The 15268-nt window shown below is 45.1% G+C and overlaps 1 protein-coding gene across 4 annotated transcripts in view; it reads right to left on the reverse strand.

Annotated features, from left to right (window-relative positions):
- Window positions 1-15268, reverse strand: part of SEH1H (Transducin/WD40 repeat-like superfamily protein) — a 102425-nt gene that overhangs the window by 69612 nt on the left and 17545 nt on the right. For all 4 annotated transcript variants that reach the window (XR_015186299.1, XM_086499169.1, XM_086499168.1 and 1 more), the window contains exon 6: window positions 3912-4024. Coding sequence is in view for 3 of the 4 variants with exons in the window: in XM_086499169.1 (XP_086355295.1) it covers window positions 3912-4024 (113 nt within the window). In the remaining variant the exon portion in view is untranslated. The remainder of the gene's footprint in view (window positions 1-3911; window positions 4025-15268) is intronic.

Raw genomic sequence — 15268 nt, forward strand, 5'->3', positions numbered from 1 at the left:
AGGAGTCGGTAGCACTCCTATCAGTTCTTTGTTTGTAGTTTTCTTTGTTTGTACCCAAACTTGGTACTAGACTCATCATTGTAATCAGTTGGTCTAATAGGTCATTTTGGCCTTTTGTAGACGTTAATATATCATTTCATTTCTCTCTCTCTCTCTCTCTCTCTCTCTCTCTCTCTCTCTCTCTCTCTCTCTCTCTCTCTCTCTCTCTCTCTCTCTCTCTCTCTCTCTCTCTCTCTCTCTCTCTCTCTCTCTCTCTCTCTCTCTCTCTCTCTCTCTCTCTCTCTCTCTCTCTCTCTCTCTCTCTCTCTCTCTCTCTCTCTCTCTCTCTCTCTCTCTCTCAGAGGGAGATCACTAACTTCTTTAGAGCGAAGACTTGACAGTCAGATGAGCAAGTTGCACGACAAACTTAAGACTCCACCTATACCAGAGGTATATTGACTGACAGAGCCATTGAGCTAAGCTACACAAGGGCCACCACTACATCGACGGAGCTCCATCAAGCATCCGGACTATTCTAGCACAACATGGGAGACGTCCAGTACGACTATTTACAGAGGCGGACATTGACGATGCTCTTTAGCGTATGATGCAGTACATCCTCGAACAGCGCCCAATACCAAACATCCTCAAACACTGATGTTCATTTTACCTTTTATTTTACTTCATTTATTTTGTACCCAGACATTGTATTAGATCCACGAGGATTGTATCAGGTTGGTCTCATAGGACTTATAATTTTTTCTACATCTCTATGATTCCAATTCTGGGATAGCCTAGGAGAGCTTAGTCCCCACCATGAAGTCTTCTTAGAGGGAAGGCCATTAGAGCCCTTTGTGGCATTTAGGTGTCTTGATCATTGTATTTGTGGATATGAATGCAAATATCAACTAGATTTCCCTAATCCTAGTCAATACATGTTCCCCCAATTGATCGTTATAGATCAAAGATTGACCCAAGGCATGCTAATCAACTGAGAATAGAGTCATTAAAGGCTAGGGCTTGTTGAACACTTGCTAAGGGCAGTTAATCCCTGATTACTCTATGGAATCCATGTTCTCCCAATTGATCATTGTAGATCAACAATTGACCCCAAGGCATGGTTTAATTATCACTCGACGTATTAAAGGTTAGGGCTTATCTTAACACTCGATGCCATGATCAATCAACTTTGGCTAGAAAGAGATTAGGGTTTTGCATATTTAAGTTTTCATTAATCCCTCTCCTAATTGCCTGTCAACTCATCCTTGATTAGTAGGCGTGATAAGCTAGAGATGGTAAGCGAGCAAAGTGAATTAGAAAATAATAATCCTATCTAGCTTTCATTCTTGATACCACTTAATAGAGATCCAATTTAGGTGAATAAACTTATGAACCATTCACAATAGAGAAATGACAATTGACCTGTCAGGTGTCTTGAGTAGGGAAACTGGCGGCTATGAGCTTGGGAAAGCCGCCCTCTGGTGCAAGTGCAATGAGACCCGGGGGATTGGTTTTGGCAGGATCCTTTTACTCCAGCCAATCACCCAAGGGCCCCCTTCTTCCAATATACAGCTCCTCGGTAGGGCATTCTTGCAACGCGGAGAGAGGCTCGTCCTGCTGCAGTGGACCATTGGCAAGAGGAAGGTCTCATGTCTGAGTTCTTGGCAGGTTTTTGGGAGCGATTGTAGGACAACACACCCGAGGAGAGAGACCATGTTCCAGTGGCTAGTTGCCCATCAAGCTACTACAATCGAGACTTGGTTGGTGCACACTGGCCTCTCGGCGGTATGTGCCGCATGTGACCATCCACTTGAGACCCAACGTCACTATCTGTGGGACTGCCCCATGGCACAGCACGTTTGGCTTCCAATCCTTCGCCTGAATGCCTGCACTTTCTGCAGCCAGCCAATACACTTGGGGTGCTATAGCTTGGTCCACACTCATGGGCCCAGCATTTCACTTTGAGTTGGCTTCAATCACCAGGATGATTGTGATACAGGAGGGCCGGCCTACATTCCAGCCTGCCACAGAGCTTGTTCCTTAGGAGTGGAGCAGCAATAGAGTGTTGCTGGGAGCTCATCTGCAGCCTGACATTGTAGTTCATTTGAAGAGCCTGCTGCTTCTGCATCTTCGGACTCGACCCATCCCACTGGCAGACTGTACGTGACATTTGGCTAGAGTTGTTGGTCCTTACACTCAGGGGCCAGTTTGAGAGACTTCAGGGCAGCTCCGACCACATGAGGCTGTACGGCCTAATTGAGACTTTGGCGACCAGGGCCCTTCTTCACCATGGTTCATGGCGCGCCATCAGTGTGGTTGTTTCCTCCTCCCATATCCTGACTTAGCCATCATTGTACATATCATACCTTTCATTGGGGGAGTCTCCCCACATTTTGTCCTCTAGCAAGGGCAGCAGGTTGTAGCCCATTGGGAAGCTTTCGTAACTAATGGAAGGATTTTTTTCTTGCAAAAAAAAAAAAAAAGACATTGGAAGCATAACTTGATTATTCAAATGAGGGTACGAGAAGGCTTCTTGTAGTCAGGCATAGGGACAACACAGCACAATGAGGTGGGGATCCATGACATCATGGTGCCAGTAGTAGAAGTTGACCCCTCTTGTAGGGATGCCTCTTGGACTCTTAAGTGAAAAGCATAAATGCCAGATAGAATACGCAGGTATATCACATGAGCAATTGCCACATAGGCTCCAAGTAAGATAGAGAGGATACATATGGATACACAATAAATGCGCACCGAGGTAGGGTTCTCCCAAAGGTCCTAGGACATAGCCCATACCCCACAACTTATATAGGCCCCAAATAGTTGAGCATGAAAAGCCTACCCCCAAAAACGAGAGCGCCCAACCAATTGGTATGGTGCTATTTACTCACAAAATCAGGGCTGAAAAGCAATGTCAGCTGCTGGCCGCAATGCCTAGCGTTTTGGAAAGCTCTTGTTGTGCTCTTCACCTCGATCTCCACATTGTGTCACCATCAGCACCTGCCACGTCAACAAACTCCCACTGCATCTGGTGAAACCTGGTGACACTATACCGCATGAGGAAAATGTCAATCTGCTTGGGTCCATCTCTCAGGGGCTCCTCTGAATATCTCCATGGGCCTACTGCATAAAAATGATTCAGCAATAACATGGACAAGGGGTCATGCGAGAGGGATGGGAAACAAGGTCGTGGAGACTGGCACTCCCTGTGCCATGGAGTCTCTATACCCTCCAAACAACCACCTGATGTGCCTACCTGTGAATGGTACCACATAAGACGACTGAGGGAGCCCTCATAATTTCTACGAGGGTTCATCTGAGGAAGGAACCTCGAAAACCTGCATAGGTGCAGATGCATTTCGAGGTCTATCGCAGGGCTACCCACAGTAACCCCACTACCTTTAATGGGCCTCTCCCTCCAATTTATTAGAACTCGCTGCCTGCCTGCCTCTAGCTGCCACTATCTCTAATCCTTGCTCTCTCTCACAGGCTCTGTGCTGGGTTTGACGTGGCTGAGAGAATCTTGTTCTCTTTTAACCAAACTGTGGGTATAACTCCTTGTAACAACCTTTGACAAGATGTCCCCACATGTTGCGTCTGAAAGGCTCGTTTGACCGGCGGACCTAACTTGGATCGCGCCTCCCAACCAAGACACAGAAATCAGTAAAGTTCTGTAGAGATAGGGCACATTGACCATGGGTAGAAAGCCATCACAATCACTTTGAGCCAATACATTTCATCTGGTCATGCTAGAAGGTCTTCAGGCAAGCTTCTTTTACTTCAAGATACCTTAAAAAAGGCGTTGGACATGAATTTGCCCCAGATCATTAAAACCTTTCAACATTGATATAATCTTTCTTTCTTTCTCGCACAGGCACACATGCAACTCAATATTGTATGTTATTTGATGATAACAAGAGGGTAAGTATGACCTTCCAATGTTTGGAGCCCATGAAACATGATTCACTGGCTTATCTAACTCGTCTGCTTCTCTCAATTCAGCAACACAAAACCATCGCTGGTGAGACTGTTCAAACTCCCACACCTACCAAGAAATTCATTTGACCACTGAATGAAAGCAGAAGTTTGTACATAACTACTTCTAAATGAGTGCATGCCTCTTGGAAAACGGAAAGAAGAAAAAGGACTTCTTTCTTTTTTTTTGGGTGTTTTTTTTTTTTTTTTTTTTTGGGGGGGGGGGGGGGGGGGGCGCTTAATTTTCTAGAAATCCTTGATGCTCAAATGCAATACCTCAGAATACATAACCTATATTAACATATATACTCAAGACAAACACATGAATAAGCTAATTATGGGCAAGAGAGAAATGAAATGTTATATTAACGTCTTCAAAAGGCCAACGTGACCTATGAGACCAGAAAGTTACAATGCGGTGTATCTGATACAAAGTCAGATTAACAAAATAAATTAAACTAGGATAACCAAATATAAATATTGCGGAATCCTAAACTAAGTTGATAGGTGTGAAAGGTGAAAGCGTGAAATGTGTGAACTAAGCAATACAATATGTAGACAATATGGGAGGGAAGTAGAGATCCATCTTCATCTGCACTCTGGACGACGAAAAAGTATGGCTCGAATCCTTTGCTGTAGCCTCCTTCGAAACTGTGTAGCTCCTCTTCTCCATCGGGGTCGTCTAGATCTCCCTAGCTCCAATGCTCGGTCTATGAGAATGCCAGTAGTGTGGGCAGACCTCTCCACTGTTGGCTGCTCCTCTGTCTGTTCTTCTGGGTGTACAATATCTAGTGTAAAGAAATCTGTGATCTGTCTCTGGGGTTGTCTCTCTTCAGCTCTCCTCAGTAAAGTTTCTCTATGCCTGTGTAACTCAAGTAGATATAGCCCAAGACATCTCTAATCCTCATAACTCATGACCCTAGCTAGAGGCCCAAAACCTTCTCTGAATAGACAATGAAAATGGCCTCGTATCTCATAGTACAATGTGCAATGACATAAGTAATGTACCTCTGTCTCTGGCTCTAGATGGCATAAGCGGCATATCTTGCTATCTGCTGGTGTCCCTCTAAATCTGTCAGTCTCAATCTCGAGCTGATGTGAGGACGTGCGTATCTGGCCAATGGCACAACGCAAACCATGAGAAAGATGCGTGTGCATATAGCTAGGTCGAATCACAAACCCATCCCCCGTGAGGTGGAGAAGATGCTCTCTATAGAAAGCCATCTTTGTGCCCAACTCCTGTATTGGCTCTATCCATGTCCTCCTCGTGTCCAGCTGGATCAAATCTTGACGAATGAGTCTATTAATCTCTACCCGCGTCAGAGACCTCAAGGGTGCCTGTAGAGAGTATTGAAAAGGAGGCAACCTGTCCATGGTGAAACCATGTGTCTGAAACCATGATGCCATCTGTGCATACCAGCATGATGTATCCCCATTAAGAGCTAATTGTCTGGAGGACTCTAGAGCCACCCTGGCATATCTCTCTCTGGTAGTATCCCACAGACTGTGTACAAAGGAGACTAATCCGGTAAGCGCCTCAATCTCCATAGGGGGGGCAGCTAATTCCGCTCGAATGATATCATGCGGTACGGAAGCCTTGGCTCTAACAGCCGAGAGATCATAGATACCAAAGGCTTCTCCATACGCCTCCAACCATCCTGGCCTACAGAAGGTCCCCAAACCTGCACCCCATTAACATAGTAGAGGCAACCAAAGTATCAAAGAGCCATAACTTTGTCCTAGGTTCAGGGAACTGAACCTTCGAACACGTCCTCTCCATTCCTCCTAGAGCCGCACCAACTCTAGTTAGTCTAGCCTCTGCTGCTCTTCTCAAAGAAAATCTCGGCCCAGTAAAGACCACCCCCAATTTAAGTGTATGCATCTGTATACTCCACAATCTCCTGACCATATTTGAAAGTAGGTATTGATCTCCTACCCCATTGCGGTGTGGTGTTAAACACCATATTACATAACCTTGGTTTTACCTAGGTTTACACACAATCCACTATCCTCTGCAAAACTCCGTAGTGCATCCAAATGTCATTGCATACCTTCTGGTGAGTCAGATATCAGCACAATATCATCAGCATATAGCAACAATGGGATCCACGTCCCTGCCAGCTGGGCACCCCTATCACCCGCTCTGTCAATGTAATCAGACACCTCATCAACATACATACCAAATAGAGCAGGAGACAATGGGCAGCCCTGTTTCACTCCAATAGTAGAGTGAACTAAATCAGATACCCCTTCCCGAGTGCGTACATGTCCCATCATTGATCTGTACAAAGCCATAATCCCCCAAATCACCTCTATGGGCACCCCCATCTCCTGTAGTTTGCGCATCAATCGAGCTCTTGGTACCATGTCAAATGCTTTGCGAAAGTCCATAAAGCTACAATAGATCCGTCTCCCATGTGCTCTGCCCACCTCAATGATGGCACTGAGTGTCAAAATATGATCAAGAGTGGAGAAACCCCTCCTGAAGCCGGCCTGACCCTTTGCTCGTAACCCTGGCCCTCTGCCCAATTACTCAAGTGTTGCTCCAAAATAGATGCATACAACCGTGCCAATGTGTGTCCAACCATAATAGTGCGGTAGTTCCCAGGCTCTATAGGGTCATCAGCCTTGAAGATGGGCACAATATTAGACAACCTCCAAGTCTCAAGTAATCCCTCACACATGGCACGATTGAACAACACTGCGAGAACCTCCATCAGCATATCCCTGGCATGCATAAAGTGCTCTGCTACTAGACCGTCATGATCATATGCCTTCTCGGTCCTCATCTTGTCGATGGCCCTTTGTACCATTTCAAATGTAAAGAAAGTGCTCGTAGCTGGGCAAGGCTTGATAGGGTCTGGAAGGGGTTCTTGTCCAGGAACCGTATATAATGATGTCGCATATTGGCCCCACACATCAGGTGAAGTAATCACTAGGGGAGCAGAGTGTTCATGAAAGAGTCGCCATGCCTCTCTTAAGTCCCTACTCAAGAACATCTGATATAAGTCTCACTCCATCTAAGCTAGGTAAGCTCGCTTCTTCCATCGCACAAGGCGTCAGAAAGCAATCCGAGACTGTCTGTAAGTGATGACTCCTAAGAAAAGATCCCTTTGAAGCTGGGCTCTCATCTCTCTGCACTCCTCATCATACCAACTATTCTAGGGCATGCTCCCAGAATGTCGTCTCTTGCCCGGCTGAGTGTGTGGGTACGCCACTGATGCAGCCCCATGCAGTGTCTCAGTCAGTAGAGTGGTGCACTCCTCCACTAGGAGGTCTGTACCATTTGTGCCAGTTGTGCCTTCCAATAGACGGTCCTAGATCTCCTCTACATAAACGAAATCAGTCTCTGGAGTAAATGTATAGCGGGTATGTGACCTACCTCCTGATGTCTGGGTTGTACTATACTGAAATTTAACGGACAGTGTCAAGAGAGCATGATCTACTGCTATGCCCACTGGCCTGGCCCCCACTGTGAAATCTTGAATGCAGAGGACAAAGCTCGGTTGTGTCATAACATAATCCACTGTATTGGCCCCATGTCTGTGTGGAAAGCATGTGAAACCGACTGCTCCAGGAAATCGTTGTAAGCCATTAAGTATGGCTAATCCATGTGTAGTCGTCATTTCCATGAGGTATCTCCCATACTCCGTCTGCTCTCTGTCATCTGAGTCCCAACTCACTCACATCCAACTCTCTAAGCATCTCATCTGAAGTGTCGTAGAGAACTGTCTGTGAGTTGCCCGTTCGGGCATTGAAGTACCCTAGGAGAATGATATCACCATCCCTAGAAAACTCCCATATGTCATCATCTAGTATAGAGAAAGGCGACTGCCCTCTGGATGCAGCATACACTGATGTATTGGGAGGAAAGTAACATATGGCAATACATAGGAATCAACCTGTGTCAGCTCTTAGTCTCACCCACATATATCTAGCATGATCATCTCTTCATACAATATGCAGTAATGGTTGTAGTTCATCTGTGAATAGCATTGCTACTCCTCCTGAACCTCTACTCCTACGCTCAGATCTCGCATTTGTCCTGTGAGCTGTCTACCATCTGTATCCCACCACATGTGGCATCACCTGTCCAGGGGCCTGATGAGTCTCTAAGAAGAATACAATATCCTTGTCTTTGAAACTGTCCTCAAATGCACCCACGTCCAACCTCACAAACCCATTACAATTCCAGGTAGCCATCTTCAGTGTGGTCCCATAGGTCTCGCACCATCATGCAGTGCGCCGCTCTAAAATCACCACCCGTCCATCTTTGTAGAAGGTTGTCTTTCCCTTCTCCCTTGCCGCTGGAATCTTTGGCATTACCTCTCTCATATGTGCGAGCTGTGAGAGATTCAAGTCATCCCCAAGGAAAATACCTGTCTTTTTGAGAGTAGGCCTCTTCCTCAAGAATTCCTTCTTCTCTTCCAACGAGGGGAAGCGTAGTATGAGAGCTCTCCCCTTTGAAGACTCTCCCTTGCCATCACTTTTCTTACCTACTGTGTCACCAGGAGGTGTATTTTTCCTGTTGCCTTCCATAAATAAGTACTATATTATTTTATTTATTTTTATTTTTACTTGTTTTCCCCGGAACCCTTGAAAACGTGCAAGTGGACATTGCATGGCCAGTGTGAAACGACTGCGGCCGAATAGGTTTCTCGCATCGGGAGTCTGGGTCGGTCAGTTTGGGATTGGTCGGGCCAGTTAGCACTGAATTCTGATGAGTATGGAAGCCTGTGTCCGCCAAATGAAGTCTGGGCCACTCGAAAAGTCACTTATAACTTTATAAGTCAGTGGGAACTAGGGAATTAACTCAAAGGGGCAATCTGGACACTTGGCAGGAGGAGATCATTCCTGCAGGAAACTTCAGCAAGAGGAGGCGCCCAAGAGAGAGGGAGGGCTTATTTTTGTAAATAAGTGACCTACAGTGTGTGTGTGAGTAGTGGGTGCAGGTCTACAGCTTTAATGGAAAGCTTGCCTTCTCCTGTGTCTCATGTAGCGCGATGATTTTATCTCGTGCATCTCTCTCTGTCCCCTTTGGCACATATGGTAATGCCCCACTAGTTGGGCTACTCAGGTGAACATGTACAATTCTGGGGGTTTATGCGCGTTTGCCAAGGCAAGAGCCTTCTGAACAGGAACCGGATTAGCTAATTGCTAATCCCCCACAGGTACGCACAGTTCCATCGCGAAAGATTGCAAGTTTGGAGAGTTTTCTCGCGTGAAAACTCGTCCAATTCACAGGGGAACTGTCCCATTGTGTGCGGGAGCCCTTGGGACTCGCACAGGCGTGTTCGCTCCGCTAAAAACGATCCGAAACAGGAAATTACAGCCTGCTGTGTTTTTCTGCAGGTTTAGGGTTTCGCACCTAAGCTGCAAGGGAACACCGGGGGAGCCTCGTGACAGCCTTGGGATGCGTGTACAGGCTTTTGGGCACCCGGCAGTGAAAAACAGAGAATTACAGCCCACTGAATTTCTGTGACAGCTCACCAGAAAGCTTCCAGATGGCGAGGGAATCCGTCCTAGATAGGTGCTTTTGACCTACAGGGGTTTTTGCGTCGATATGCTGACGAAATCAGGTCAAAAACCTGCATTTTCAGCCCTCGCCAGGTTTGGACAGCTTTGTGAAAGCTTGTGCTAGGTGGTCGGATCGTCTACCTTAATTTGAATAAAGAAATACCGAAAGGGGCACAGTCTTTGGGGCCTACAAGGTGTCGGTCTCGTGTTCGCAGTGACATTCTAGTCGCTGGACGCAACTGTGGACGCAACCCTTCTCAGTGCTCTGTGTAAAGTTAACAGGTAATTGAAATAGTACCACCCTCTACGTTGTATAGGCCGGTTATATGGTTCCATCGACGGGATAGTCACTTTTTCTTCAAAAATTGCAGTGTGGATTGTTGTGGGTGAAAGCAACACAGAGCTTGTCATTATGGCAGAAAAGAGAGACCGAGTACCTGAAGAGGGATCTTCCTCACATGGCGCAAAGAAAATTCCTTCAACTCTTCAAGAAGAGGACAGGTTGTTTAGAACTCAGCTGCGTTGCTACATGGACATGTTTCAGCAGTTGAAAAACAACCCAAGGATGCAGGAGTTCTTACAGGCTCTGACACAGGGTTTTCAGCCTCCTACACAGAGCATGACTGAGCCGTTGCAGGAAAAGGAGATTTCCAATGCGCAGAGGACTCATGATGCTCGAGGGAAAGCCCATGTGGTTGAGCAACTAGCGGTGTCCAATGATCCAAAGCAACTTGCTTTAGCTGGACAGGAACCGTTTGTGAATTGTCAAGGGAGCAATGAACAGGCTATGCGTCAGACCCTTCCATTACCTATTACTTATCCTGGTTATTTTGGAGGTGGTTCAGTGTTTCAAGCTATGGCTGGACCTTCCACAGGTTATATGCCAGGGAATGTGTTCGGGACAGGTATGGGTAACCCTATGTACGCGAACATGGGTGTCCAACCAGGCTTTCAGGGTGCCTATGGCCAGTTTCGAGTGTCTGGAACACAATTTGGTATGGCTGGTTTTTCGCAGCCATACGTACAAAATGCAAATACGACAGGGAAAACAGTTGATGCAAGTGCTGGAATGAATAATCATGGAGCACCACTGTTACAGGCTCCTGTTTATGATAGTGTGGCTCCTTTGAGTCAGCCTAAGGATTACAAGGAAGGTGGGCAGGGAGTGAAGTTTGAAACTTTCAGAGGAACTGAGGATCAATTGAAGGCTTTGACCTTCATACAGCAGTTCGATGCAGCTTATGCTGGAGGAAACTTCACGGAATCTTCAAAGATACGCAAGGCTGCCACTTTCTTGAAAGGGAATGCGCTTCAATGGTGGACCGCATTGTTGAACCAGGGTCAAGCCCCAACAACGTGGGTCCAATTCAAATAGCTTTTTGCGACAGCATGGCTGACAAACACTTTTGAAGGGATGTGATGACAGAATGGCACGAGTTGAATGCTAAACAGTGTGAGAATCTGGAAGAGTACAATAAACAGTTTTGGGCCGCACTGTTGCCAATCACTTCTTACAGGTTTGTGCCATTTTCAGAACAGATTGAGAAGTACTGTTGCGGATTGCCCAAGAAAATCAGGGACTACTGCACAAAGACTACTGTCATGAATATGTTTCAGTTGATTGAGAAAAAAGGCATTTTTCTGGCAAAACTTTTGAAGAAAGGAAAGCTCTTAGGGAGGCCAAGAAATGCTACATTTGTGAATAGGAAGGACATTTTGCAAATGAATGCCCACAAAAGAAGTCACAGGATAAGGATGACAAGTCAGACCATAAAGGAAAGAAGCCAAAGCCAAGTGCAGGACTTGTTCCAGATTTGGTTGGAGACCAGCCAAACACAAATGCCACAGAGCTGTGCAGAGCTTGGGGCAAAGTTAGAGACCAGACAGTGCTGGTTTTCTTTGATCCAGGAGCCCGTGCAAAATTCATATAACCAGAATTGGCATCAGAGTTGGGCATTCGTGCAAAGGAGATGGGGTATGACCGGGGGAAGCAGGTTTGGCATGCCCAGGTCATTCAAAGCCTGTTACTCCCATCTTGGGGAAGCTTTGTCTGCAAATTCAAAGCTATGTGGATGCGGAAGAATTTCATATTATGCCACTTGAGGGCTGTGATGTGTTACTAGGTATCCCGTGGTGTTACAGGTTGCATGCTATGGTGGATACTTACAAGAAAAAGATTACCCTTGTACATAGAGGAAAGACTCGTGTCATTGATGTAAAGCTTAAAGGCGAGTCTATTCCAGTTGTTTCTGCTTCTGCTATTTCATCTGTAATAAAGAATCATCTTTCTGCGTACTTGATCTTTGCAAAAGAAGTACCTCAAGTTGTATCTAATTTGTCTATCTTAGATAAAGACAGTTCAATTTTTTTGAGTGGTTCAGTGATTGTTTTTCGAACTCTTTGCCAGGGGAGTTACCTCCTGAGAGACCTGAGGATCATACTATAGATCTTGTGCAAGGTTCTAGTCCACCGAATAGACCACCATACAGGGTTAGTGCAGCCCAGCAGAAAGAGATTATGAGTCAGGTCAACGAGCTTTTAGAGAAGGGGTTGATTCAACCCAGTTCATCCCCTTTTTGTTCACCTGTACTCTTAGTGCAGAAGAAGGATGGTTCATGGCGCATGTGCATTGACTATTGCGCTTTGAATAAGAATACCATCAAGAACAGGTTCCCCATACCGAGGATAGATGACATTCTTGATCGGCTTGAGGGAGCGTCATTGTTTACGAGAATAGACCTAAAGAGTGGGTACCATCAGATACGCATTAGGCCAGAAGATGTCCATAAGACTGCGTTCAGGACAACATTTGGTCTCTATGAGTTTCTTGTTATGCCATTTGGTCTCACAAATGCTCCTGCCACGTTTAATAGAATGATGGACAGAATTTTTAGACCACATAGAAACTTCGTGGGTACTTTCTTTGATGACATGATTGTCTACTCGAAGTCTGAAGAGGACTTGACTGCAGTTTTCAATGAGTTACGTAACAACAGGCTACTCATTAATGCGAGGAAGAGTGAATTGTTTTTGCAAGAGATTCACTTCCTTGGGCACATTGTTTCAAAGGATGGGGTACGCATGGATCCCGCTAAAGTGGAAGCAATTAGGTCATGGCTAGACTTGAAGTCTGTACATGACATTCGAAGCTTTCTAGGATTATGTTCCTACTACAGGAGATTCATCCGAAATTTTGTTGAGATTGCTTCTCCACTCCATGCACTACAAGGAAAAGGAGTTACTTTCAAGTGGACAGCCAAGGAAATTTTAGCGTTCAAACACTTGAAAGAGAAGTTGACTTCAGATCCGGTAATCATTTTGCCAGATCTTTCGAAACCTTTTGTGGTTCAGTGTGCTGCGTGTGGCCATAGTCTTGGTGCGGTTCTAATGCAGAATGGCCGAGTAGTCGCATATGAGAGCAGAATTCTTTTGAAGACTAAAAGGAACTTGCAAGTCTATGAGAAAGAATTGCTGGCAGTAATTCATGCTCTCACTAGTTGGAAACACTATCTGCTAGAGGCTGATTTTGTTGTCCAAACGGATCATCAAACCTTGCGATATTTTCTCACATAGACGAAGTTATCTGAGAAGCACATGCGATGGGCAAACATCTTGTCAATGTTCCATTTTCAGATTGTGCATGTGCAAGGGAAAAAGAACGTGATGGCTGATGCGTTGTCACGAAAGCCCCAAATTTCAGCAGTGTCAATTCCGTACCATTGTGAGCTAGACGAAATGAAGACACAATATGCTGAAAATCCAGATTTTGCAAGGATCTATGACCAGCTTGTTGATGGGCAACATCATGAGCAAACATCTTGTCAATGTTCCATTTTCAGATTGTGCATGTGCAAGGGAAAAAGAACGTGATGGCTGATGCGTTGTCACGAAAGCCCCAAATTTCAGCAGTGTCAATTCCGTACCATTGTGAGCTAGACGAAATGAAGACACAATATGCTGAAAATCCAGATTTTGCAAGGATCTATGACCAGCTTGTTGATGGGCAACATCATGAGCACTATATGCTTAAGAATGACTTTCTCACGATGCATGGAAAGTTATGCGTTACTAAACAGTTATGGCCAAAGATTTTGATGGAAAGTCATGCTCACCTTATACTGGGCATCGTGGAATTGATGCGACAGTGAAAGGGGTTTGAGACATTCTTCTATTGGCCAGCTTTGCGTCAAGATGTTGATACGTTTGTAAGATCATGCTTAGTTTGCCAAAAAGTCAAATTTGACAGGCAAAAGCAACTGGGATTGTTGCAACCATTGCCGATCCCAGATAGGCCATGGGAAAGCATAGCAACGGACTTTATCTTTGATCTTCCAAGGACGCAAACAAGCAATGATGGGATTTGGACTATCATTTGTAGGTTCAGTAAGCAGGCCCATTTCATTCCTGTGAGGAAGAAGATAAAGCCAGACCACATGGTCAAGATATTCATGAGCAATATCTTTAAATATAACGGGATGCCTCAGTCAATTGTAAGTGACAGGGATCCATGTATGACGAGTCTTTTCTGGAAGGCATTGTTTGAGAACATGGGCACTACGCTAAAGTTCTCTTCTTCGTTTCATCCGCAAACTGATGGACAGTCAGAAGAGGCAAATTCTACTGTCTTGGACCTGCTCAAATGTTATGTGTCAGAGCACAAAGCAACTTGGGAACACCATCTTCCATTGGTGGAATATGCTTACAATGACATTGTGCATATGTCAACAGGTAAGGCACCATTTGAGATAGTGGAAGGAGGGAAGAAAGTCCCGCCCATTTTGCAGACTAAGGACAAGATATTTGAGGCAAGCAAGTATGTGCAAGATATGGATGAAACATACAGGAAGATAAAGATTGCTCTTGAGAAGACTCAGGCTAAGCAAAAGAAAGCTGATGATCGTCACCGTCGTGAACTTGTATTTTCACTTGGTGATTGGTTGCTTTTGCACTTTGAAAAGGCCACGTTAAGGAAAAAGAAAGGCAAGGAACGTTTGTTTCCTTAGCTCAGTATGCGAGATTATGGTCCTTTTCAGATTTTAGAAAAGATCAGCCATGTAGCTTATAGGTTAAAGCTACCAGAAGGCTGGAAAATACATAATGCTTTTCATGTCAGCCTTCTAAGACCCTTTGTTGGTAATGTGCCAGAGAATATGCTTGATGAGAAACAACCCGAAGTGGAAGAATTGGATGAGATCCTTGTTCCTGAAAAGATATTAGCACATAAGGAAAGAAAGGTTAGAAGAAAAGTTGCAAGACGCTATTTGGTGAAATTCAAGAACTATCCATCCTTGGATGCCAAATGGATGGAAGAGTCTGAATTGGTTGATTCACCTCAGCTATTGCAATTGTATCTTGAAGCCTTTCAGATGGAACCCGCAGTCGATGTAGCCTTTTTGAAGCAAGGCAAGAGCATGGTTCATGATGCTCAACAGAGTAGTTAAGCAATTGTATCTACTCTTTCCATACAGAATTTAGCTAGAGTAGCCAGGTTGGTGGGATTGTTTAATCGTCCAACGCTACATTTCTGGAAGCATGTATATCTTGGATTCCCATCATAGAACATGTGTGATATCAAGAGATACCGCATGTATTACTGGCATGCAAGCGAGGTTGCTTGCAGTATTTCAAGGGTGGGGTGTGTCACCAGGAGGTGTATTTTTCATGTTGCCTTCCATAAATAAGTACTAGATAATTTTATTTATTTTTATTTTTACTTGTTTTCCCCGGAACCCTTGAAAAGGTGCAAGTGGACATTGCATAGCTAGTGTGAAACGGCTGCTGCCAAATAGGTTTCTCC

The sequence above is a fragment of the Adiantum capillus-veneris genome, chromosome 24 (assembly GCF_014529385.1).
Source record: "Adiantum capillus-veneris isolate H3 chromosome 24, ASM1452938v2, whole genome shotgun sequence".
Taxonomy (NCBI): Eukaryota; Viridiplantae; Streptophyta; class Polypodiopsida; order Polypodiales; family Pteridaceae; genus Adiantum; species Adiantum capillus-veneris.